The sequence below is a fragment of the Equus caballus genome, chromosome 27 (assembly GCF_041296265.1).
Source record: "Equus caballus isolate H_3958 breed thoroughbred chromosome 27, TB-T2T, whole genome shotgun sequence".
NCBI lineage: Eukaryota > Metazoa > Chordata > Mammalia > Perissodactyla > Equidae > Equus > Equus caballus.
In genome coordinates this window covers 57,364,716-57,390,464 of record NC_091710.1, presented here as the reverse complement: position 1 = coordinate 57,390,464, position 25,749 = coordinate 57,364,716, and the positions used below count along the sequence as shown (strand labels likewise).

At 50.3% G+C, this 25,749-nt stretch overlaps 1 protein-coding gene across 9 annotated transcripts in view; it reads right to left on the bottom strand.

The window, feature by feature from the left end:
- Positions 1-451: 451 nt before the first annotated feature.
- The window catches only part of ERICH1 (glutamate rich 1), a 144,691-nt gene continuing 119,393 nt past the window's right edge, over positions 452-25,749 (bottom strand). For 7 of the 9 annotated variants that reach the window (XR_011433150.1, XR_011433149.1, XM_070252839.1 and 4 more), the window contains one exon: positions 452-1,014. Coding sequence is in view for 5 of the 9 variants with exons in the window: in XM_070252839.1 (XP_070108940.1) it covers positions 737-1,014 (278 nt within the window). In the remaining 4 variants the exon portion in view is untranslated. Of the gene's footprint in view, positions 1,015-22,034; positions 24,962-25,749 lie in introns of those variants that run through there. The other 2 variants (XR_011433155.1, XR_011433154.1) reach the window with 2 other exon arrangements.

The following is a 25,749-nucleotide window of genomic DNA, read 5'->3' as shown; positions in this document are numbered from 1 at the left end:
AAATCTAAATGCTCGTGAACTATTTCTTATAATTATTTTTCTAATTAGCTTCTAATTTTGCCAGTTTGGGAGCAGTGTGAGATGTTTCGAATGAAAGACTTCAGTTTGCCGTCACTAATGGAAGCTCACAAAGCGTCTTGGAGCAACCAGGGCTGCCTTCAGTGGTGGCGGCTTGGGGTGAGATTGTGCGAATTTGGTGTTTTCTACCTTTTCCCGAGAGAATTCCTATGTTTTGATCCCTTTCACATAAATGAGCGTATACATTGAATAACCCGCTAACTGCACTTGGTTTTAACAATTTTAGTCAGAAATTAAAGTGCCTTGCCCCCAATTCCAGAGACTGCACATTCAGCTTGCTGTCAGACTTCCGCAGGGAAGTCGACACCTAACCTGGAACCACGTGCAGTGGCGGGCTGCTCACCAGGACGAAATCCGATGTCTGCTCACATTATTTGGTTCAGTTCTGTGTAAAGTTTTAATTGTGTGAACTAACAAGTCCTTCTTGGAAGTAATTAGATCACAGACCCTAAAAGCACAAATGAAAACATAGGAGCTCATAGATATTCCTAATGATCTTTTCTTTAAAAAAGACAGTTCACAGCAATAATAAATATATTACACAGCAAATCATGGGGAAGGGGTCTTTTGTGGATTGAGGGTTCAAAACCGCCCTGCAGTTGCTGCTTGCCGGCTCTTGGAGGGCTGTGGTTTTCAAACGTTCTCCTAGGTCGTCGGTCTAGGAGGGCCTCCTGACAAAGGGGCCGAATGACTTCCAGGTAGCAGGCTCCCTGTCTGAGTCTGAGTCTTTTATCTGGAAAAGGCTGCCGACGGAGAAGGGCAACGCTTGTCCCCTCAGCTTGTCACGGCGAGCGGGAGTGCACTTGCCAAACGCAGGCCTCTCGAGCCCCTGGCCCAGGAGACGTGGGCTGGGCCCCAGGATGCATCTGTGACCAGTCCCAGGGCTGCTGCAGCTCCAGCCACAGGCCTCGAGAACCACGTTCTGGGAGCTTTGCTCTAAAGGGTGACAAAAGAGGACCACTAATTACTTTTAAAGGTCCATTAATTTTAATAAGCCAATTAAAACATTGCATGCTAAAAACCCAGTGGGCCTCTTTACGTAATGATTGTATTTTCCGAACAAAAATCCCAGACACCAACATGGCAGGTATGAGCATGTCTGTGTGAGCTGGCGCTCTGCAAGAGTGTCCAGACACCTGGTGCACATCTGCAGGGAGCAGAGAGCTGTACAGGAGCATCATCCTCTGGTCCACAGCCTTGCTGGGGAGGCTACCCTGCGTGAACACAGTAAAACAATGCACAATCACCTGCACAAGTTCACAATCCGACCACTGAGCTTGGAGAAGGCAAACCCGCGTGGCCGCACGGCCCAGGACAGCTCAGGAAGGGGCGGACCCGCTCGTGAGGTGCTGTGGGACGGTAGGTCCCTCTGCTTTCTGGAACTGCACAATTTAGGAAGAAGTTGACAGCAAAGGAGTTGTTCTGTTTTTGTTTTTTATTGCTTTCAAACATATCTCACGGTGCTAACTGACCAGCTCAATTAAACCACCGTCTCTCTAACGGGTAAGTGCCTACAGTGGATCCTTCTACTCAAATGTACAATCTTCCTTTTGATGAATAAACAGCAAGCAATAGGATATGTTGGAGTATATGAGGAAGCCACTTGATGTAAAGCAAATTTGGCCTGACCTTCTTTTTCTAAAAGGGCCTGACATGGCCGTTAAGCATGCATTGTATATCTGCTTTCAGCATTTGCTGTGTCCCAAAGACAAGAACAAATAGCTTTTAAGGTAAAGAAAGATGTAACTTCCCCCACACCCGCATTTCCTTAAGCATAAGCTTCTCTGCCTAGGCTGGGGATTGACCGCTGACCTGCCGTGACTACCCAGCTGGAGACAGCAGACCGGCTACCTGCTGTGTTAATCGCTGTGCTGTGCCGGCTAGGCAATCTCGTGACTGTTCCTGTCATCTGTGATACACGCCCTCTGATGGTATGTAGCCACTCTGTGCACCCCCACTTTGAAGCGCTCCATTCCTTTGTGAAAGGACTCTTCGGAGCAATGTGATCCTGAGATCTGGCTCATAATAAATCTCCCCACTTTTGATTTATAGATAGGTTATGGATTATTTGTGTCGACACTTTTATTTTGTGTCTCAGGGCCTTGACACACAGCACAGACACGTTTTCTCTAGGACGTGCCTCCTAGGAAGTCGCTGAGTGCCCCAGGCTCCCCCACGCGGTGGGGACGGGCAGAGTGACCAAGGTGGTCTTGGGCCACAGCCTTGCCTGTCCGTGTCTTCACCAGGCTCCTGCCTGGATGGCTCCCAGGAGGCCCCGTCCTCGGCCTCCACACTCCTGCCACCTGCAGACGGACTCTCAGGATGCCTGTCCCTCCGTGCCTCCAGAGCAGGACTCGGTTTCCCTCCTCCTGGCACTCTTGCTGTGTGCCTGTCTCCACTGTTAGTGCATCATAAACGTTGTCTAATCTTTCATCGGCTTATGTGCCCCCACCCTCATCCCCACCCCGACACAGTGAAAAACATGTTTGTCTCCTTGGAGTGAGGATAAAATCTATGGGCATTTTGGGGGGAGTTTTTTCTAATCTAATTGCTGACTTCGTGTGAAAACATTGCTTTTTGTTTCCTTCAGAAATGGTTTGGTTTACAACTGAATGAGACATTTCTCTAGGACAGGAACACAAGATACGGACTCAGAACAGCATCTGAGCACAGAAGCTGACCTCTGGGAGCATCAGAGCCCGCTTTCTCCTTCCCTCCAGTCTCCTCTCGCCCATAGCCCCCGAGGGAAATTCCCGGAATGTTTTCCTTTGGATTACAGCAAGGAGGCTGCTTGACCTGTGACTGGATTTTGGTGGTTTCATAAACCTACGGGTGGATTTTTATATTCACGAAGGGAATGTGTAGAAGAATGGCTGTAAGGTGCACAAGACTGGAGCTCACACTTTCCTTCAAGCACCACGGGGTTAGCACACGGTCACTGTTTAGGGTCCCAGATCAAAGGCCCCTCACCCTGGGGGTGCAAGGCCTGCAGTGGACTGTCACAGGGCCACAGCACCCACTGCCTCTGGGGCGACGCCAGTGTCTCCCTGGAAAACTGTCCCTTCCAGGTGCTGGGCAGTCTGCGTGGGGCATTCCCCCAAGATTGACACTTGGTACAAAATTCCTGTCGGTAAATCCTTGGGGCCCAACTTTTCTGAGTTGATGATGAGGATGGAGACCATGTCAGTCAGAGATTCTGACTTTGTCTCAAATAGCAGGGTTTTTCATTATTGCTCGTGTTCCGAAATCTGGAGGAGGGCGTTATCAAGAGAGAGGCGGTTTCCCAGGCACCTTCAGCTCAAAGTGATCAACATGCCAACATGGTGCATCCTGCGGTGGGTGTCCTGCGCCCTCCATCGCGAATTTAGAACCGGGAAACTGGGCGACAGGCTGTTGCCAGTGAGCAGCTGGAAGAGAGGGGAAGGTGCTGTGCCGTGGAGAGCACAGGCCGGGGTCTGCGGGGGATCCAGCCGGGCGGTGTCCACACTGGCGGGACCCAGGCCCAGGAGAGGTGCCTCCTCGAGGTGCCAACCCGGCTCCGTGCGGGCCCTGTGGGCGCGGCCTCCTCCCTCCCTCCAAGACCCGGATGTGGAGCGATGGGTCGGGGCGAGGACACACTGGGTCCAGCAATGTTGTGCACCGCAGCCGCCCCATTAACATGTCTTTTTAGGAAGAAACCACCGCGCTGATTTCCCAGCTCTGTGATTCTCACAGTGGAATAAGACGTTGGCAGGAATAGCGCCTGGGGGGTTGTTTGAAGGAAACGTCAGGGTCCTTTAGGACGATCGTCTCCGTTGTTTGTAAGTAAATACATCCTCCTCGGGTGCCTGGCACCCTGGGTCTCCGATCCTGAAGCCTTCCGTTGGGGACGTGCTCTCGCCGCTGTCCTGGCCTCCTTCTGGTCCCCTGGCCTCCGCTGCGCTGCCTCCTGCGCCTGCGCCCCGCGCCCCTGCCATCCGCACCGCCCCACGTGCTGCTCCCGGGTCGCTCCCGTCTCACCAAGGACCTTTAACCCCTGAGAGGCCAGGGACCTGCCAGACCCAGGGACAGAGCACCACACGCCTGCCTCCTCTGAGGCCAACAGGGGGCACAGACACATCTTCTTCCTTTAATGGGAATAAAAATGTAAACATTTGAAACACCAGCCTTGACGGCTGAAGTTATTTGGTTAAGAAGAGAATGAAACCCACTTCACGTGGGAACATTTGAAAACACCACGTGTGAGGACCCCGTGTATGTGACCCAGAGACGGACAGTGGGCCCCCGAGAACCCCGGCGGCTGCCCCCTGCAGGATGCGTGTGAGAAGCGCGGACACTTGGACACCCGGGCCAGGAGCAGCTCCGGACAGCCACAGCCGGGAGAGCACTGGCCCGGCGCCACCTCCTGGAAGCGGGGCCTGGGGTGGGCTGGGCAGAGAGCTGTGCAGGTGCAATCAGTGTGCGTTTGTTAAGCATTTATTGTGAATCCAGTAGGGGGAGGGAGGTGGGCAGAAGACACACAAAGCCCTTCCCGCTGAGGGCCTCACACCCCTGTCCTGTCCTGGCGGGTCAGGGGAGAACATCGCCACAGCCAGAGCGGTCCTCATGCTGCTATATCTGGAGAGGGGTGGTTGGAGGTGAGGAGAGGTGAGGTGACTGATGATTTGCACAAGCGTAGTCAGACTTCATGCCTCTTTATAGGACCCATGTTCACAAAATGGTGGCATTAGCATGATCTGAGGGGGTAGTTTTTAGCCTTTTGACATCAAAAGGTCACCTATTGGACATCTGCGCAGGCCCAGTTGATGGGTTGGTGGTCTCAACTGGCCCTAAGTGGACAAGGAGTTCTAATTCCTGAGAAACAGCTCACACACCCATTCCCATGGTGACCCAGGCTCCAGGGAGATGGTATCTATAGGAGCCTGGTGGGAGTCAGTCAGCGTATTGCCCAAACAGCACAGTTAACGATAGGTGGGTTAAACAGCTAAAAGCTATAATCAGTAATTGCAAAAAGGAAAAAAAAAACTTGCTTCCTAGCTACTTACTCATCAATGGCTGACTCTGCCAGTTTCACTGCCACATCCCAGTGAGGCTGACTGAGGAAGACGTCCGCAGCAGCAGTGGCCTGTAGGGCATCCCCCGCTTTGCCATTTTACTGAGATGACAGCGACAGCTGCAGATTCCAGCCACACAGCCTGCCAGATGCTGGTTATGCAGGAAACATCCTGTTTCAGTGTCACACATCGAAGGGGGTGGCAGCGAAATGGCATCACATCTAAAATTCACTGGAAGTGCCTCAACAAAGAAAAGGAGAGAGGAGGCAGGTATAAGGGAGTGTGGGGAGTTGACCGGGAGGATGAGCGGTTCCCAGCGGACTCGCCTCCTTTTGTGTTATTCTCACAACAACAGAAAGCCTTTAAAGGCCTACAAGGCTGCACAAAACGGGCTGAACAAGGGAATTGCAACCCAAGGGCGACTTTAAAACCCAGAGGACACTGAAACCACTTCTCCGGCTTTAAAGCAGCATCCTACAGCTTTCAGGTCTTTTATTTGCACAGAAAACGCCTCTCTGTCTCATGAGAATGTCTCCTGTTTGTTGGTGATCGCTGCCCCTCCACCCCCAACGCCTCCCTGTGAGTGTCCATCTTGAGCAATTTAAAGGGCAGAGAACTAAAGCATCAACTCTGGAAGGAGCACGTGGGCCGGCCGCGGGGGCCCAGGGTGGCCGGCACCGCAGCGGCCAGGCTGCGTCCTTCCCTTGGTATGGAGTCGCTTCCTGGGCTGGCATGACGAGTGATGGGCTCAAGGGTGTGTGTGTCTGTGCGAGCATGTGAGTGAGTGTGTGTGTGCACAAGCTGCCATCACGGGCCACGGCCAGTTGTTACGTCCCAGCCGTGGCAGGACGGGGACCCAATTCTCTCACTGGTTTCAGTCTGTGCTCCCCTGAGGCGGCTTGTGGGACGCAGCATCCAAGGAGAATGGAAACTCTGGGTCTGTCCACGCCTCCTGTGACCAGGAGGAGGAGGCCGTGTTTGCACGCACAGATCCAGGTGCCGTCCCTTCCTCACTCCGCGTGTGGACTCTTGTCCTGGTCGCCCACGGCTGTCTCAGTGCTGAGTGCCCTTGGCTCTGCTCAGGCACCAATCTGGTCCTGCTGCCTGTGATTTCCAGGGGTCCTCTTGTCTGTCAAAGGCAGCCTCTGTCCAGTGATCTTCAGAGTCATCCCGAGCGCCAGGGGCCGGGGTCCATCATGTCTGTCTCAGTGCCTTCTCCTGCTGTGGGTGTTGATCATGGTTATTTCCATGTCCAGCAGTAGCCCTGGGGACGTGTGCCAGCCTGCCAGCTACGCTGTAAGCCAGCCCTTTACACCTGCATGCAGAGACGAACCTGTCGGCCCAGACATGGGGCCCCTGGGGTGGCTCACTGTGACCAGGCGATCTGGGGAACTCCGAGGCCTGGGGTGGACCGGGAGCTGTCTTAAGCCTGACGTTATGACACTAGACACAGACGGGCCCTCGCCTGTCTGGTGAGGTAGTAAGTGACAGAACAGAAGCCCATTCACTGGTGACACACGTGGGTGTGCATGGATGCCTCCTGCCTGAGAGAATGCGTCCCGCCGGATGGCCAGGACGCAGTTCTCCAGAGCTCTGTGGGACGCCCAGCAGCAGCTCTAACTGTCCCTCGCTCCTCCCAGGCCCTCGTTGGACGTACCAGCCACTCTGAGAGCCTTATTCCGCCTGGAGAAGAATGAGGCCAGAACTCTTCTCGTGAGCCGTGGAGTCTGCAGGGAGAGCACGGGTCGGGGTCCAGGAGCAGGACCCTCCCTGGGCACCCGGCCGCTGGCCCTTCTGTACTTGCTTCATCCGTCTGGAAACCCAGGGCCACGCCGTGGACAGGGGCGGGGGGCTGCGTCTGCACTGAGTTAGGTTACCACGTGTAACAAAGGATTGTTTCCTTTTTCCTTGTTGGGAGAAAATAAATTGCAGCAAATATCTCCTAAAAGGCGCAGGCTGCTCACAGGCCCCTCCTGGAAGCCCTGCAGACAGACGGACGGATAGGGGTCACTGGGGCTGCAGGGGAGGTGACCTCCGCCCGGGACCTGTGCCTGCTGCTCCTCAAACAGACTTCCTTTGTCCACATACGTGAGAAGACTTCTCAGGGTCTCCTTCAGGTCCATCTCCCCAGAGCAGCTAAGATTACAACATGCAGGCTGGGTAACGATAAAACACATATTCTTGGTCATGCTTATTCAATTTGGGTTAAAAAACCCTCTCCCCAACTCGCCCCTTGTCTAACGAAGGCCACGTTTCGTGCAGACCACCCAATGTTATGAAACCCGGCCCTTCTGTCAAGCCAGCTTATTTCTTTTCCATGGCGTAGCAACAATTTCAGTCTCCCCACATGGATGCGAGGGGTTCCTGCGGCTAACGGAGCTGCTAGAAGAGGTGGCAGTGCTCTGTAGCTGTAGACCCCTCACATTTTCTTGGGGTCCCACAAGGGGCCACGACGTGTTTTCAGTCTCTTGCAGCCCTGATGGGCATGTTGTGTGGAGTTCAGCAGTTTTCTAGGAGAAATGGGGTCACCAAAGAGACGGGCGGAGCACAGCTGCTGGAGAGGAAATGATGATACACGTGACCCTGTGTTCTGAGGGCTGAGGGGCCACTTGCAGCTGCAGCTCCTTCGACGGGGCATTTACCATGTGTGTGTCCCCTGAGCGTCCTGCACAGCCCTGAAGCAGCAGAGCGTCTCAGAAACGCTCGCAGGTCCTCCCAGCTCTGCTGGTGACCACTCGGCCTGCAATTCTAGCGCTGGCCGCTTGTCCGCTCAGTGACCACAGGCTGCCGTGCTGGCCCCTCACAGCGCCCTGTAGCAGATGGGACCTCAGGACTGAAATGGCGGGGTGCGGGTGTCCCTGGTGCTTCCCGTGTTGAAGCCCTGACCCCCAATGGGATGGGCCTGGTGGGGGTTCTTTGGGAGGTGATTGGGGTTAGATGAGGTCAAGAGGGTGGGGCCCCATGATGGGACCAGTGTCCCCGTCAGAAGAGGAAGAGACCAGAGCTGTCCCTCTGCACCACGTGACGCACAGCAAAAGGGGGCCAACTGCAGCCTGGGGAGAGCGTCCTCCCCAGGACCAAGATCTTGGACCTCCAGGCTCCAGGACCACGAGCAATAGTTTCCGTTGCTTATAAGTTGACAAGTTGAGGTGTTCTGTTACACAGCCCAGCAGCCCAGACAGATGTCAGGTTGATGAAGAAGTCTGGGCGCACGGCCTCATGTGACGCTTTCGTTCCATGCGTTTCTGAAGTCATTTCCCCCTCGTCGTTCCTCGCGTTGTGCGTCTGTGTTCTCACCTTGTCTTCTTGACAACATCAGCTCCTGATTTATCTTTATGTTTCAAAGAATGGGCTTAGTAATTTATTTGTTGCTTCTGCCATCGTCCCTTTTCCCTGGGTGAGCTCTGCTTTTGTCTTTAACCCCGTCCTTCTGCTTCCCTCGAGGTTATTTTGTTGTACGTTTTCCAGGTTTTTTTTTTTTTTTTTAAGATTTTATTTTTTCCTTTTTCTCCCCAAAGCCCCCCGGTACATAGTTGTATATTCTTTGTTGTGGGTCCTTCTAGTTGTGGCATGTGGGACGCTACCTCAGCATGGTTTGATGAGCAGTGCCATGTCCGCGCCCAGGACTCGAACCAACGAAACACTGGGCCGCCTGCAGCGGAGTGCGCGAACTTAACCACTCGGCCACGGGGCCAGCCCCACGTTTTCCAGGTTTTTGAGTCGGATGCCTAATTAATCTATTCGGAGTCATTCTTGTTTTGTTATTATTATAAGCATTGCAAGCTATGAATTTTCCTCTTCCAGCTGGATTTTTTGATGACCTCAACACATTCTAAACTTATATGAACATATTAATATAACATATTAATATGATTATTATATAATATATATTATAATATATATTATATGTATTATAATTAATATAAACATATTCTAAACTTATATGAAAGCAGAAATGCCTGTTAATAGAGACAGTGACCTCTTTCAAAAGGAGAAAAAGGAGGGAAGATGACCTTACTACCCAACACTAAGTCATAATACAAAGTCGTAGAATCAAATAACAGTGTGAGTAAAGACCGATTGTCGTTGAATCTGGGTGTGGACACATGGGGGTGTTCATACTAGTCTCTCTTCTAGCATATTTGTTTTAAAATTTCAATGACAAAAATCTTTTTTTAAAAATTCAGTACTGACATAGGAACATTTTTACAGCTGAATAGAACAAGGAGATTTCAAAAAGTGACCCAGAAAATTACACAGAAGACATCTCAAAGCGAGGGGAAAGTAGTGGTTCATTTAGTCAGAGGTGTTGAGAAAATCACTGTATGGATAAAAATAGAACCAGTGCCGACATTACGACATTAGTGCAAAGATGGACTCCAAATGGGCTAGTTCTTAAATGTTAAAAATGGAACTAGGACGATCATAGTAAGGATCTTCGTAGGCGGGGAAAGATTTTTAAACAAGAATCCCAAAGCACAATCCATAAAGTTAAAAAAAAAGGGTAGAATCTTATGTCAACATTAATGATTTATATCCATGAGTCCACTGTGGATGGAGTTCATAAACCTAGGCCATGTAGAGAGAAGATATTTGCAATATTTCAAACAACCAGGATTATATTATATTAAAATACACCAGGAGCTCCTGAAAATCATCAAGAAAAAGACAGGAAACCCAACAGAAAAATTTGAAAATGATATGGAAAGGCATTTCTGGCGGAAGAATGATGACACCCCCGCTCCCAGACGTCCAGGTCCTGATGTCGGGAATCTGTGACTGTGTCTCACGTGGCCACTGGGACTTTGCAGCTGTGATTAAGGAGTTGAGATGGGAGATCATCCTGGACTGTCTGGGTGGGTTCAGTGTCATCACGAGGGTCCTTATAAGAGGGTGGCAGGGACAGAAAAGGAGATGTGAGGGCAGAAACAGAGGCAGAGAGAGGCAGGGCCACGAGCTCAGGAGTGCAGCTGTGTCTGGAAGCTGGAAAAGTCCAGGAAGCAGCTTCTGCCCAGAGCCTCCCGGGGAAGCAGCCCTGCGGACCACGTCCAGGCTTCCAGCCTCGACTGCAGCAGAGTAAGTGTGTGTCGTGTTGCATCACTGCATCTGGGGCGAGTTGCTACAGCGGCTGCAGGAAACGAACACAGCAGCCACAGAAGAGGAGCCACGAGTGCTCCACGGCGTGGAGTTTCTCACAGTCCCCAGAATCAGAGAAACGGGCACTCGGTACCAGTGAGACACCACTCTGCATCTATCAGTGTTGAAAACCTGGAAAGTTGTGTCCTGTCAAGTGTTGGTGAGGATAGTGGTGTGGAGAAGCTTCTGGCAGTCAGCTGGCAGCAATTCAGGAGGAATCTGGCACAGGTCCTTAAGGGGACACATCGGAGGACATTTATCATGGTGCGGGTGTGGTAGGAGGCACCGGAGGGAAGCTATGTGCCTGCCAGTGGCAGGAGGAATGGGCAAAAGCGGTGAGTACCTTGCATGGTGTCCTCAGCAGCTGCTGGAAGCAGCCACCTAGATGTCCACATAGCAAATGGATAGACGTTTACAACAGAGAGAAAAAGAGTGAAAAAAGGGCGGAGTTAATTGCACAATGCTGTTTATGAAATTAACACACCCAACATCAAACACCACGCAGCCACTCAACAAACACTGAGCATTTACACTTTGTTCAAGATGCTGTGACCGGGAGTGGATGAGACAGATTAAAATCCCTGGCCTTATGGAGTTGACATTCCACACGGACGTTTAAGGAGGGATCTCAAGTACACGACAGGTGGAGCCACAACCAGCTGAGAAGGGAGCACAGCCAAGAGCAAAGAGGAAGAAATCATGAAGGAGAGGAGACTTCCGAGGACAGATGACAGTGACGCTGTGAGCTCCTGAGAGGAAGCAAACCAACAAGAATAGAAAATACACACAGTAAAGAAAACAACCCAGAGCCTCAGGCGGATCCGTCTCTCAGCCTGTGTGTCTGAGACGGGCATTCCTACCCTGCACAATGTTTACACCCTGGCCCTGCTGGCGTGACTGTGGATTCAATCAGTTACCCACAGGCTGACTCAGGGTCCTCGCAGACCAATCGGATTGCAATGATATTGAACTCACTTCCACGATTACATCACAGGGAAGTCTGAATTCCTCCGTGGAACGGCGGTCCCCTGGTACCACCACCTGTCCTGCCGTCATCCATAAACTGTGTGATATTATGAGTATCAGTGAGTAACAGCACGCCGAATGCCTGTGATTCACGTCACTTCCTGTCAGAGAGAAGAGTCGAGTCCAGAGATGCTGGCCAGCAGCTCAGGCGAAGTCAGGAGCAACTCTGTCCTTGAACAGAAGCAGCCGCCCCGCAGAAGCAACAGACAGAGGGACTCACACAGGAGATGAAAAAACCACATTATTATTATTTATTTTTGCTGAGAAGGACTCATCCTGAGCTAACATCTGTTGCCAACCTTCCTTTTTTTCCTCCCCAAAGCCGCAGTGCGTGGCCGTATGTCCTAGTTGTGAGTGCTTCTACTTCTTCTACATGAGCCACTGCAGCACAGCAACTGACAGACGGGTTTCATGGTTCTGTCACTGGGAAGTGAACAGGGGCCCCCAAAGCGGTGGGAGCACCGAACTTTAACCGCTAGGCCATCAGGGCTGGCCCCCCAAAACCCACATATTTTGAAAGACTGTAGGCCTTGAATCATTTTTCCTGGCCACATGGTATTCGCTGGTGCTCTGTCCTTACTTCTGACTCTGCATCTTGGCTCCTATACAGCTAACCTTGACCCCATTTGGATAAGAAGAATTTCTGTTTTTACTTCAACCTTTTTGGGGAATCAGAAAGTCATAAATAACTGTCCTGGTTTAACCTGTGGTTTCTCATTAAAAATTTCCCCCTAGACTGTGTTAAAAACGTATAGAGAAATTTTATTTTGGAATCAGAAGATGAACTGTCTTCTCCGGATTCACGGCTCTGTTCCTGGTGCTGACCCCGTAAGGATGCGGCTCTGATTCTTTTCCTCCCTGTCCTTCAACCTCAGGGATCCTCTTCGTTCGTCCTTGGGTCCCTTCATGGTGGCTGTGACTAACCACGTCTAATGACCTGGCCGATGTATTAGCCAAACAAAGTGTCTCAGTGCATTTGGGCGGCTGTAACAATCACCACAGACTGTGCGGCTTACAAACAGCAGATGTTTATTGCTCACAGCTCTGGAGGCTGGAAGTCTGGGATCAGGTGTCAGCACGGCCAGGTGAGGACCCTCTTCCAGGTGGCAGACTTCTCGCTGTGTGCTCACGTGGTGGACAGCAGAGAGGAACCCGGCTCTGTGTCTCTTTTATGAGCAAACAATCCCATGACGGTGGCTCCACCTAGTGACCTAATCACCCCAAAGGCCCCAATGCAAAGACCATCACCTTGGGGGTTAGGAGTCAACGTGGCAATTTTGTGGGGACACAAACATTCAGTCCAAAACAAAATCCTAGATGAAATGATTACTTTTCTAAGAAAAATGAACCAAATGGACCTCAAAAGAAATAGAAAATCTAAATTGACCACTTTGTAAGAAAAAAAGAGAAAACTGTTGAGAACTATTCCACTCCTCACCGTCATTGGGGAATCGTAACTAACTTTCAACAGCAGATAATTCCAACACTTTAACAACGTTTACAGAGTGCTAGAAAAGAAGGTAAACTTCCAATTTTTTCTAGAAAGTGAATTTAACATTAGTGACCAAAACCTGGAAAGACTGCAGCAGAAAGAAAACTACAGGTTATCACCAATGTCAACACACAAAAGATAAGTCCAGCATTGAAGCAAAGTTCAGCAGCACAGTGAAAATAATGCTGGGGGTGGGCCCCATGGCAGTGGTTGAGTTCACACGCTCCGCTTCGGCGGCCCAGGGTTTCTCCAGTTTAGATCCTGGGTGCGGACATGGCACCACTCATCAGGCCATGCTGAGGCGGCGTCCCGCATGCCACAACTAGAAGGACCCACAACTAAAAATATACAACTATGTCCTGGGGGGCTTTGGGGAGAAGAAGGAAAAATAAAAAATCTTTTTTTAAAAAAAACAGCAATGTGAGGTAACCAGGAATACGAGGACAGCTCCATCAAGGAGCATCTACCAATGTAGCTCATTGTACCAGTAATTCTAAAATTCTTGTTGCTGTAGTAGTATTTTTACAACATTCTTTAAAATAACACAATAAAATGAAATAGATTAATATTTCCTTACTATTAGAAAATATATCCAATATAAAATCAATTCTCATGCCTAATAGAGTACGTTCACTGAAAGCAAGAAAAAGTCAAAATCCTCAGTTCCACCACTATTACAGAACATTATACTGGAGGCATCAGTGTGTGCAATTGGATGAAAGAAAGAAAATAGAGCATAACAATTAGGAAGGAGGAGCTAAAGCGATCTGCAGGCTCTGAAATGCATATTGGGATATTCGATAGGGTGCAAGACCATTCAATGGGAGGAAGAACTGTCTTTTCATCAAATGTGCTGGGACACCTGGACATGCAGGTGCAAACCAGTGAAGTTAGACCCTTACCTCACACTGTACACAAAACTTAACTCGAAGTGAATCAAAACCCTGAATATAAGTGCTGACACCATCAGACTCTTAGAAGAAAACATAGGGATAAATCTTCATGACCTTGAATTCGGCAAGAGTTTCTTAGATATGATACCAAAACCACAGGCAACAAGAGAAAAAAAGGATGAATTAGACTTCATGAAAATAAAAACTTTATGCTTCAAAGGACACAAATGAAGAAGTAAAAGGACAACCCACAGAATGGAAGAAAATCTTTGCAAACTATGTGTCTGATAAGGGTCTAGGATCTGGAATACACAAAAACTCTTAAAACCCAACAAAAAGACAGACACCCAATTAAAAACCGGCAAAGGATCTGAATAGACATTTTTACAAAGAAGACTTGCAAGTGATCAACGGGCACATGAAAAATGCTCAAAATCATTGCTGTCAGGAAATGCAAATCAAAACCACGAGATACCACTTCGCACCCAATAGGACGTTTACATTCTTTTTGGGTTTTTCTTCTGCTTTTCCCCCAAATCCCCCAAGCACATAGTTGTATATTTTAGTTGTGGGTCCCCCTAATTGTGGCATGTGGGACGCTGCCTCAATGTGGACTAATGAGCAGCACCATGTACGTGCCCAGGATGCAAACGGGGCAAACCCTGGGCCGTCGAAGCAGAGCGAGTGAACTCAACCGCTCGGCCTCGGGGCCGGCCCCATCGTTTATACTGTTTTAAAAAGGAAAATAGTGAGTGTTGGTGAGGATGTGGAGAAATTGGAAGCCTCGTGTGTGGCTGGAGGGCCTGTAAAGAGTTACCTCTGCTGCGGACAAGTGTGACAATTTCTCGGTAAGTTAAACATGGAACTCCCATTTGACCGAGCAATTCCACTTTTGGGTTCACCTCAAAGAACTGAAAACTGGTGTTCAAAGGAAAAGCTGTGCATGGATGTTCATGGCAGCATTATTCGCTGTGGTCAAAAGTGGAAACAACTCAAGTGTCCATCAGCTGACGCATGGATAAACATGATGTGGCCCACCCATTCAGTGGAATGCCATTCAGCCACAAAAGGAAATGAAATACTGATACGCACCACACATGGATGAACCATGAAGACACCATGTTAAGTGAGAGAAGCCAGACACAAAAGGCCACGTATTATATTATCCTGCTTATGTGAAACATCCAGAGTAGGCAAATCCACAGAGACAGGAGAGGGGACGGGGAGTGACTGCGTAATGGGCCCAAGGCTGCCTTCTGGAGTGACGAAAATACTCTGGAGCCAGCTGGCAAACTAGAAGTTATAAATGGAGGAAAAAGTTGCACTTATAAGAGCAAGAAAATGCCGAGTGAGCCACTCATTCTCTGCCTTCTCACCCTCGTGCGTTGTTCACTCTTCTTTCCATCACCTGCTCCACCGGAGGCCGACTCCTGGACCGCCTCCCCCGTCTCCAGCCGGCCGGCTTCCTGTTGGATGGACAGTGAAGGCAGGAGGAAGGCCAGGGCCTCTCCTCCCTGCTGCCTCCTTGAACGTGTCTCTGGCCCAGGAAACGCCCCTCCACAATGCAGCTCCAGCCCTCAGTGGGCCCCGGGGTCACTTCCCCTCCTTGTCCCTCTGCTTGGGGACGGTAATGGCTTCTGTGACAGGTAGACGTTAGGATGGCCCCGTCACTGTCCCCACCCGGTGTTGCTCAGAGATTATGTTAAGTCGAATGGCAGCAGGGGGACGATCAGGGGCTTCATCTAATCACAGGCGCCCTGAAAGCAGAGCCCCCCCAGCGGCGGCGAAAGGGAAGCCAGGGGCTCAAGGCCTGAGATGGACGCCGCACACATCGCTGGCTTCTGGGATTGGGGGCATGTGGGATGGAGTGCAGGTGGCCTCAAGGAGCAGAGAGGGGCCCCTGGGACCGTCAGTGAGGAGACGGGGCCTTCAGTCCTACAAGTGTGAGGAACTGAGTTCCATCCAAAAGCTGAGCCTGACGTGAGCCCTCAGAACCCCCCTGTGCTGGACGAGACCCTCGGCCAACTCCACGCAGCACCTCTCACCCAGCAAACAACAGACCCAACAGACGCCACTACCAGAGCAAGTGTTCCCAAAGTGTAATTTATTTATGTTATAAAGGCAGAGAATAACAGAGCGAGATGGTCTTCAAAATGTTCGTGTCTTTCTCTAAGTGATGGAAGATCATGTGTGCTTGTGACACGGATCTATCAGAGAGGACACCAGTGAGGCAGACCCTCCACGTTCCAGAGACTCTGCGCTGAGAGTCGAGCACATTAATATGTGTCTCTGCTCAAGGGACGGCAGTGGATGAGGCACGAGCCCGTCAATGGATTCATACTCGAGTGAGCAGCAGGTCTTCAAGGAACCATGACGGAAGGCTGTGATGCGCCTGGCAGCCGAGGCTGGAGGAGATGGACGAGCAGAAGTAGCACCAGCAAGACCCCGAGACCCAACAAAGTCAGAGCCCACAGGGAGCTTCCAATTTACCAACAAGGATGAAAGAAGGGCCAAGTAAATCTCTCCTGAAGCCTCTCTCGAAATCCCAGGAGGAAACTCTATTTACAGTGCACAATAAAAACGAACCACCTCTTCTTCCTCCTCCTCTTCCTTTCCTCGTCCTCTGTGTCCCCACCCCCACCACACACACACTTTCTACAACACCTGCAGCCTTCTTCTCCTTTCAAACCACGTGAAGCCCCGCCGGCTTCTCCGACTTCTCCAGCTTTCTTTACCTTTTTGCTCCACACATCTCGTCTCTGCCAACACGACATGACACCAATTTCACCAATATTGGGAGCTTTGTCAAGTTTCAGGCTGAGATCTGCTACTAAAAACAGTGGACAAGACTGTCTCTAAGTCTCTCCCAGTTCTGCTACTTTATGGGCCGATTCCATGATTTTAGAGAGAAGAGAGATTCTCCTGAACAGAGGAGACAGGAAAGATTGGGATGATTTGGGTTTGGGAGGGTGAGTGCAGAAGGATGCAGAGAGCTTCCAGACAAGGGTAAAGAAAGCGTGTACGGAGGCAGAAATACTCAAGGCCTGTGGTCTCCTGACTCCGTAGGTGCTGGAGAACCTGGAGGAAACATTTCGGGCATGCTGCCCTCCTCACACAGCTGCTCTCTTTGGCCGCCCTGGGCGCCTCACTGGTGTCCACTGACCAGGAAGGCCCTTGGAGCAGTGTCTCCCCACCACCAATGACCTCTGTGAGAAGGCCGATGTCCACAGAAAGACAGATACCGCTTGGAGAGCCCTGAACTGTTGTCATGGCCTCATGTGGCATGGGGACCCACTCCCAGGTCTTACCGTCTCTGGTACCACAGCAGAGCAGCCTGTGCTCTGCCATCACATGAAGACGTCTTCTCTGCCTCCCTCCCTGGGGTTCAGACCTGGTCTGGGCGCCAGACAGAGACACCACAGGTTGAGAGAGACCCAGTGGTCACTGTCTTGGTCTCCTGCCAACAACACTGGTTTTCTTCTAGAACTTTATCAAAATTTTCTTCTAGGTTCTTTATCAGCCAGTAATGACAAGAACAACAAAAACACGATGTCATGCCAATTTGTTCCCGAAAGCATCACCTTAGTTCCAGTGACAAGTTGCCTGATGCTGGGTTAGGCTCAAGCTGGTACCCCAGTACTTGCTAGTAAACGCCCAGGGACCATGTCGTCACTGGTCAACGAGTATCTTTTATCCACCAGTCACGTCTTTCTGCCAAAGGGCTGAGAGACTGAGGCTTCCTCTCTCTGCTCCGTCCCCCATCCAATCAAAATGACAATAAAGTAATTACAAAGGCAGAAAAAGGCCACAACCACAATAACAAAAACACCAGAAACCTCGAGGAGCTGGAGGACAGGAGCGTCAGCCAAACAGGAAGTTGGAAGGGACAGGGCAGAGGAGCTGGCCTCGAGCAAGGACCATGAAGCCTGAGCGTTCCTGGTGGGGAAGCCAGGAGGCGGGCGGTCCCTTCGGGAGCCAGGAATGCTCAGAAACGAGAGGCCCTGGAGCGCGTGGGCCTGAGGAGTCGGGAGGTCTGTGGGGGGCAGGCACCAGGCACCTGCCCAGCCTACGCGGGGGTCAGCCTGAGCCCCGACCGAAACACAGGGGCCCAGGACAGCAGGGCCTGGCTTGGGGCGGGCCAAGGGGTGACGAGGACCCACCTGCTGAATGACAAGACCCCACCTCCTCCGTCCCCTGTGCTCCCACGGTGCCACCCAGACAGACCAGAGACGACACACCCTCTCTGGGCTACTAACTAGCCAGGAGGGGGACTCCACGTTGGGCGTCCCCCAGCAAGGGAACTGGTCACTTCCATCACGCCATGTAGGGCCGCTGGGCAGCAGGCCCCCAATCCTGCCAAACACCTCTTCATGCCTTGGTCTTCAATATCCGCAGCGAGCCGAGAACCATGGGAAGCGTGAAGAAGGCCTCTGTCTGTCCGAGTCCTGGAGGAAGCACAGGCCCTACGCAAGCCAGGGAAACCAAGGAACACTGACTTAGGAAACAGTCATTAGAAAAGGAACTAAGACCAGGGGCCGGCCTAGTGGCATGGCGGTTGAGTTTGTGTGGTCTGCTTTGGTGGCCTGGGGTTCGTGGGTTCGGATCCCAGGTGCAGACCTACACACAACAACTGCAGAGGCCTGGCGGCCGTGGATGAAGGTCTGTCCTTAGAGTCACATTTCATGGATTCTTCGACTGTGGAGCCGTGTGGCTTCCAGGATGTGTAAATCAATTAGCAGATGAAAGAGGGTGTACCAAGGAGACAATCCTACTGAAATGTATTTATGCCACTTAGCTTAACGCTCTGATATCTAATGGAATGAAACAAATATTCAGCAGCACGTTTGTCTGCGAATGGCAAATTAATAGGTCAGTTCCTGTCAACAAAACAGAGGTTGATCTTCTAATTTATTTAATTTTCTGGTTGATTTGCGTTTGTATAGAACTAGCATCTGTTTGAAAAATGCTTTGAAAATAATGTAAAACCCTTTCTCCCAAAATTACCCACTTACCAAAAGACCACAACGTCTTTTTCCCAATAGAAAAAGTGGCAAGCATGGCTTTCACTTCCTAAAATAAAAGGCCTTGCAGTTAAGTACATATTCAACTATTGCAAGTTGATCTTCATGTTGACAGCCCAGATCACAGAGATTGGAGTTGATTGTTGTGAAAACCAATTCCTTTATCGTCAAATAGATTTTTAGAAGGCAGTTAATATGATAATTTACCTAGGAAAAATAAGTGTCATTATGCCCCACACTTTAAGCTCTGTATATATTTTTTTTCCATCCTTTCGGGTGCCCTGATTTGAAAAGCTACTGGCATTATCTCCTCTGACTTGGAGATGTTTCTATGTTTGACTCCCTTCTTTGTGAAGATTGAGGATTACTACCTGCAAAATTCTAGACAGTGCCTACAAATGTTCCCAAAGACATTTTGGTTTGATTCAAAAAGACACAAGAAAATTAATCTTAAGTTGGGGACATAGAGAGTGTCCCAGAGTGATTTTCGAGAAAATAGAGGTGTGACAGGGTGATGTGTACAGACTTCTATCAACTTGGGAGACAAATGATTTGTGTGTTTGTTTTCTTTGGGCCAAGATAAACTATGTTTCAACTGCTATTTATTTTATTTTAATTTCTTTTTATGTAATTAGACCTAAGAATGACTTTTTGGAGATTAAAATCGTGCCACGAACACCCTGCATTGTTTATTCTAAAATGCAGTTTGCTGGTAGGATTATGCTGCCAGACAGGGACAAGCAATCACTGTGTAAGGCCCAAGGGTGAAACGCCCTGTGTGGAGAATCTCAGATTTTCTGCAAAAGTGTTATTCCAGGGACTCTATTTTTTAGCACAGAGAGTCCCAAGTAACAGTCGCCATGCGTAAGACCCCATCGGCAGCCCTGGATGACCTGCAGGAAAGCTCAGAACTGGAGAGCTATGACTGAGAAGAGAGACCACGACACCTGCAGCTTCGCTTTGAGATTTCCACGTTCCACATCAGCTTCCTTCTCCATTCATTCCTGACAGTTTGTTAAAGAGGAGGAAGACGATGACGATTTTCTCATCCGTAGAACGTGGAATATCATGGTCACAACTCCACGGGGTTATTCTGAAGCTGACAACGACCGACAGACATGAAGCACTGAGAACGTCTCCAGCTCACCGTCACCGACCAAGTGACAGATCACAGTACTTTCAACAGAAGATGCCACCAGACAGCTGGTTTCATTAGTTTTATTAAGTTCTAACTGACCATGTGCTGTAGTCTTGGCAGCTAACTGGGCTCGACTCCCAGGAACCGCGGATGCAGTAGGATCCCTGGCCTCTGCTATTCCTGAAGAAGCAGAGTAATCCTGTGGCCGTCGAGTGATGGGAACAATGGGGAAGGACTCCTGGAGACCCCCGTCTAGTCTCCTCATGTCAGGGTTACAGAAAGCAGGAACCCATGGCGTGTGCAAGGCTGCTGTAGACTCAATGATCGTGTCCCCTCAAGTCCATCCGCCGAAACTGAATCCCCCGATGTGATGGTGTTAGGAGGGTGGGGCCTTCGGGAGGTGATCAGGTCATGAGGGTGGAGCCGCCATCATGGGATTAGTGCCCTTGTAAAAGGACCCCCAGAGAGCTCCCTGCCCTTCCCCCATGTGAGGACACGGAGAGAAGTCACTCATCTATGAACCAGGAAGCCGGCCCTCACCAGACACCGGCTCTGTTGGCACCTTGGTCTTGGACTTCCAGCCTCCAGAATTCTAAGAAGTACGTGTCTGTGGTTCAAGCAACTGGGTCTATGGTCTTTGTTATAGCAGTCGGAACTGACCCAGACAAGGCCACACCGCAGACGCGGTCCCATGGACTCCGAGCGGGCTGAGTCATGGAGGACGGGGAGGCGTCACTTGCGGGGTGGGGATTTGGGGAAAGTCTGCTTTATTGCTGCAGCCGAGTCCTCCAAGCTTCTCAGAGCCGCCTGGGTGAAGTCTGCCGCCACAGGGTGAAGGTTCCCAACGACCACGGCTGCGTCAGGCCCAGACCCGTCTGCAGTTCCATGACCAAAAGTCACGGGAACGAAACCTTCCTGACCCGTTTAAATCACTCATCCCAATAGACGTACAAACGAATACATCCCTGCAGACAGACGTTCATGCTCAAAAAATAGAAGAAGTAGCTTTGTCTTATCATCATTCTTTTCTCTTTCAACTTAATTTCTTAGGATCAGAAGAGGGAAGAGCAAAAACATTATGGTCCATGGAGATCATTTGGATAAGCCAGATTGGATCTTTTCAGTTGATGGTACATACAAGCTTTTTGTTCTACACAAAGGGCTCGAAGGCAATGGTAACACAGAATAATAACACAAAGGCAGCACGATCCAGTGCCTGCTGTAACGACGTGGAGCGAGAACTGAAGGTAGCGTGCGGTTCAACATGAATCAGTGTTTGTCTAACAAAATAACCAGCGGAGGTTGAAAGATGTTACCCAGCTACCCAAAGCCCTGTTTCCATGGATGATTAAAATCTTTGCATTTGTTGTATCTTTTATTAATGTTCACTCATCCAAGTAAAAAGGTTTATTTTCATTTAATTTCTAATTTTTCTTTAAAATGAGATGACAGTAAGTGGAATCTGTGGACCAATAAAGTATCTGTGTGTATGTGTGCATAATAGATATAGAATGCACAAAATGGAAATGTTGTTTAAAGGATGAATTACAAACCTCATTATACAGATAAAATGTGTATGAAGTGGAAAATACTCCAAATGTGAAGTAGAGCATTTTTTGTTAGGTATAGCCAAAATATTGCACCAAAGGCATATTCAAAATATATTAGTCTTCTTAGTGAGAAAATTTAAGTTACAAGAATGCCTAATTGATTAAATTTTATATATAAAATACAACCAATTTTTTTGTTTTTTTGCCAGGGAAGATTTGCCCTAAGTTATCATCTGTTGCCAATATTCCTCCTTTTTTTTCTCTCCCTTTTCCCTCCCCAAAGCCCCAGTACATAGTGGTCTATACACAACCAAATTTTTTAAAACAGAAATTAAATATTTATAAGACTCAATCTGGGAAACTGATAAAGGAAAAAATATGCAAAGTTAAATGTGTGATAAAATCCTGGTCAAAACTGATGAATGAAAGAATCGTGAAATATTTGGCCAAGATCCTCCACGGCCTTCATTGCTTGTGCCTTTGCTCCTTTGTGGAAAGCTGACAAACTTGAATAAAGTCCCAACTGGTTTGAAAATTCTAAATCTGTGCTGAGCCGACTTAGTGGTCGTTCATTCTTCTGTCAAATGTCTATTGAGTACTTCCTTACACACGTGTTAGTGAGAAAGATGCTTATTTTTCCCAAGACCAAATCCACTTACTCATTTCATTTCTTTTGCTCTGACGAGAAGATTCTTGCTAGTTCAGACAATCAATCAGGGCTTCCTTTCAAAGCCTCATTATCTAACGTCTGTGGATAAAAGACCCGCATCCTCAGGCCCTGATCCTGCAGCCCAAACAATGTTTTTATTTCTTGGGCGACCCCTGGGAATTTCGAACAACTGTATTGCCATCCCACTGACAAATGGAAACAAGGACCAGAGAGGCGACTTCTCTCTCAGCAAACAGTGTTACCTCAGAGTTTTCACTTTCAGTTGTTCGTGTCACTGAGGGGAACTTCGGGCGCCTGGACCTCTGTGGGGCTGGTTTTGGTGCAGGTGCCAGGGAGCAGGTCTAAGTCAAAGGTGACGTGGGAGGCGGTGGAGGTAGGTGAGTCCTTGGAGGGAGGGCATCCTGTGGTTGTGAACCATCCCACCGACTCCAGTAGCATTTTCAGGAAGTGCCGGCATCACCAACGTGCAGATGACAGGACGGCCTCCTCAGTGACGGGAGCAGCAACACTGATGGTCTTCCAGTCCCTGCTGAAAACCAGCTCATTTCCGCAAGGGAATCACAGGCCCTTTACTCCTGAAAACCTGTGTTCAGATCCTCTATTTCTCTGTGAGGATCCAGTGCCTTGTTGCTCGCTGTCTCCAGTCCCCCTGCCGCCCTGTCCCAGTGTGGTGGAGAGCGCCTGTTTCCACTGGGGACCTGCACATGGCCGTTCAACCGCCTGAGGGATGGAAGGGGCACCACGGCTCAGGCTGTTCGAAATCCATTTACTTTGAGAATCGGGACCAGACCTGTCAGAAATGAGAAAGGAACGCCACCTTCATTTCTGTTAAGCCAACGCCACCTGGTGAGGTGTCCTGTGTCCACAGATGTTTAATCTCCCAGTTCTCGGAGTGTGTTAGCATTTGCACGTGGGATTCACTTGACTCCAGCTTCACCACGACCCTTTGCATCTGTGTAGACAGGGGCAGGGCCACACAGGTGGCGTCATGTTAGATCTGTCAGACTGGTGGTGCTAACGGTGTCAACAAGGCTGATGGCTGGGCGTGTGTTTGTCCCCTTCCAAATTCTAAGTACTTCGTGGAAAGACTGTGATTTATTTGCCTTCTGTGTTTCGTGTAGGACTAAACAGCAGGTACGAAGGAGTGTTCTGTCAACATTTGTCCATTCAATCCATTCGTTCACTTATCCGACACGTTTCCTGAGCCCAGCTCCGTGCCAGACACCAGGGCTGACGTGGAGACGGGTTAATCTGAAGAGAGCATCCTTCGCGACGGGTGGGAGGCGGTGTGGAGGGGACCCACCCGCCAGTGGAGCTCCTCGGCTGCGTGGAGCCAAGGAGCAGCCGTCTGGGAGCACATTATTAGCAGAGGAGAGGATGTGACTGAGCCGTGGGCTTGTGCTAACCCATCCAATGGCTGCATTCAAGCCATCCCGGGGGACAGACGGTGAGGATGTCGGCAGGTGAGGATGGTCACTGGAAATCCCTGCTCTCCCTCGCCTGTGGGGTTGACGGCATCGCTGAATCTCGGGTCCCTTGGTCTTTCCTAAGACAGTTACTCACCACACAAAAAGCCACAGTTGAGAGAAGATGAACTCAGTTCCGACCCGCCTGGCTGAATCGGCGCTTCAGGTCAGTTCAGTGGGAGTTTATCCCTCCTCCTATTTACTGGTCTTAGATCTGCTTGGGACTCCTGAAATATCTGGTTGAGAGAGCTCAATCGTCTTCATCTTAATTCAACATTTATTGATCCACAGATAGGTGCCGACTGCTGGGGAGAAGGAGGTAACAAGACTCGTCCTGCTCAGCTGCATTTCCTCTGGTGTAAAAATGAGGCCGATGACCCGGCCAGCGATTGCAGCGGTATCTGGGGCGGCCACTGTCTCCACGAGGATTGAAGGAGTTGATGCCCCTCCTGCAAAAGGCAGTGCTCAGAACATGGTGCCTGTGACTCTGTGGGGACGGGCTTCCACCAGCTGTTCACAAATGCAAGGGTCAGTCTCCACGGGCCGGAGGGAGACGAGTGCCGACCGCCCGTCGCTGATGGAAGTGACTTGGGAACGCTCAGTCAGCATTGTGGTTGTAAGGAAGGATCCTGCATCTTCTGTTGCTTTGGACTTCACCCAGGTGAGAGAAACGACCAGCGGGAAGCGGACAGAAAGCAGCTTTTCACCTTCTGATGGAACAGATTGTTGCCAATCTCCAGCCCGTTTTCTGTCAATATTTAGTTTTTCTCTTTAGTGAATATGCTGCATTAGAGAGAAGCTAAGACAATGATCCTCTTTAATGACCAAGGGGAGATTTTCCAGGTGACTTAGACTGTTGTTTTCTTAAAGATGGAAATGTCAGGGACTTGCAGGGGGACATGCACGACTCTTTCTTACCTGGCAAGATGCCCGGTGGGCATGTTTCACGTCACATCCAGAAACGCACAGGAGCACATGGTGTTTCTGGAATTTTTTTCCCTGTATGGATAACTTATTTATTAAGTCCTAAATATTAAACTTAAAGGTGCAAATTAAAGAAATTCCGTAACCTGAAAAGCACAGCCACACTGAGAACACGATAGTTAACCATGATCTCTCTACGTCCACGTATTGTCTGGTGGCACAGGTCTTGGTGGCATTTAACTTTCATGTTTGTTTGGGGGATGAGGGTGGGCCGGCGAGAGGGAGGGCGTGAATTCACCCAGGACTGGCTACTGCAGCCACCGTGCAGCAGGCGCCTCCTCCGAGAGCTGCTCGCGCCCGGCTGTGGCTGCAGGGCTGAGCGAGGCTCCCGCTCGTTCCACACAGGCTTGTCTTCCGGCTGCAGTTGATGGACGCAGGCTGGACAACCAGTCCAGGTGGGGACGGTCAGAGCGTCTTTCTCAGAATTTGGCACTGACACACAGAGACCACAGTTCATTCCTTAGGGAATTTGAGCTGAAAAATCAAATGAAGCCAGAGGTAGAGTGAGCACAAGACTGAGAAAGAGAGAGAGTGAAGAAGAGAGAGACAGAGACAGAGAGAGACAGAGAGAAAGACAGAGAGACAGAGAGATAGACAGACACAGAGACACAGAGAGAGACAGAGAGAAGGAGAGAGAGATGGAGAGACAGAGAGACAGAGACAGAGGGAGAGAGAGAGCGAGCAAGTGGGAGCAAATGGTCAGAGGAAAGAAAACGAGGAGGCAATGGAGGACCTGGGGACCTGACTCGGGCCGTCCCGCCATCACTGACCACAGGGTGGTGAATGTTCCTCCAGCTTCCAGATTAGGAAACACGCTCCAGAAGGCAGGGGCGGGTCAGGGCGCATGGGCAGTCTTGGTGTGACCAGCTCTCAGCCTGCTCCTGCAGGCACCGTCCGGCCTCAGGGACCTGCTGCTCCATGAAAGGCCCCATGGGAAGGGGGCTCCCCCGAATGCTGGGCCAGTCCCTGAACCAAGATCCCCGAGCCTCAGACCTGCCCCACGGCGCGTCCTCAGAGGGGCCTCCCGTCCCGCATCCACCGTCCCCACGTTGTCCCGTCTCCCGACCCGCCTCGCTTTCCTCCTGCACCGGCGCCTCTGCCTGGCCTGCACCATCTGACTCTGAGAGCAGTCTCTTGGACCGTGGGTCTCAGGGGCCCCTGGGATCTGCTCCACTGCCAAGAGCAGCGCCCGGAACTCAGGGTGCTGGGCAGATCCCAAGACTGCACTCGGCTCCTGCCGCTGGCTTCCTTGCTCCCTCCCG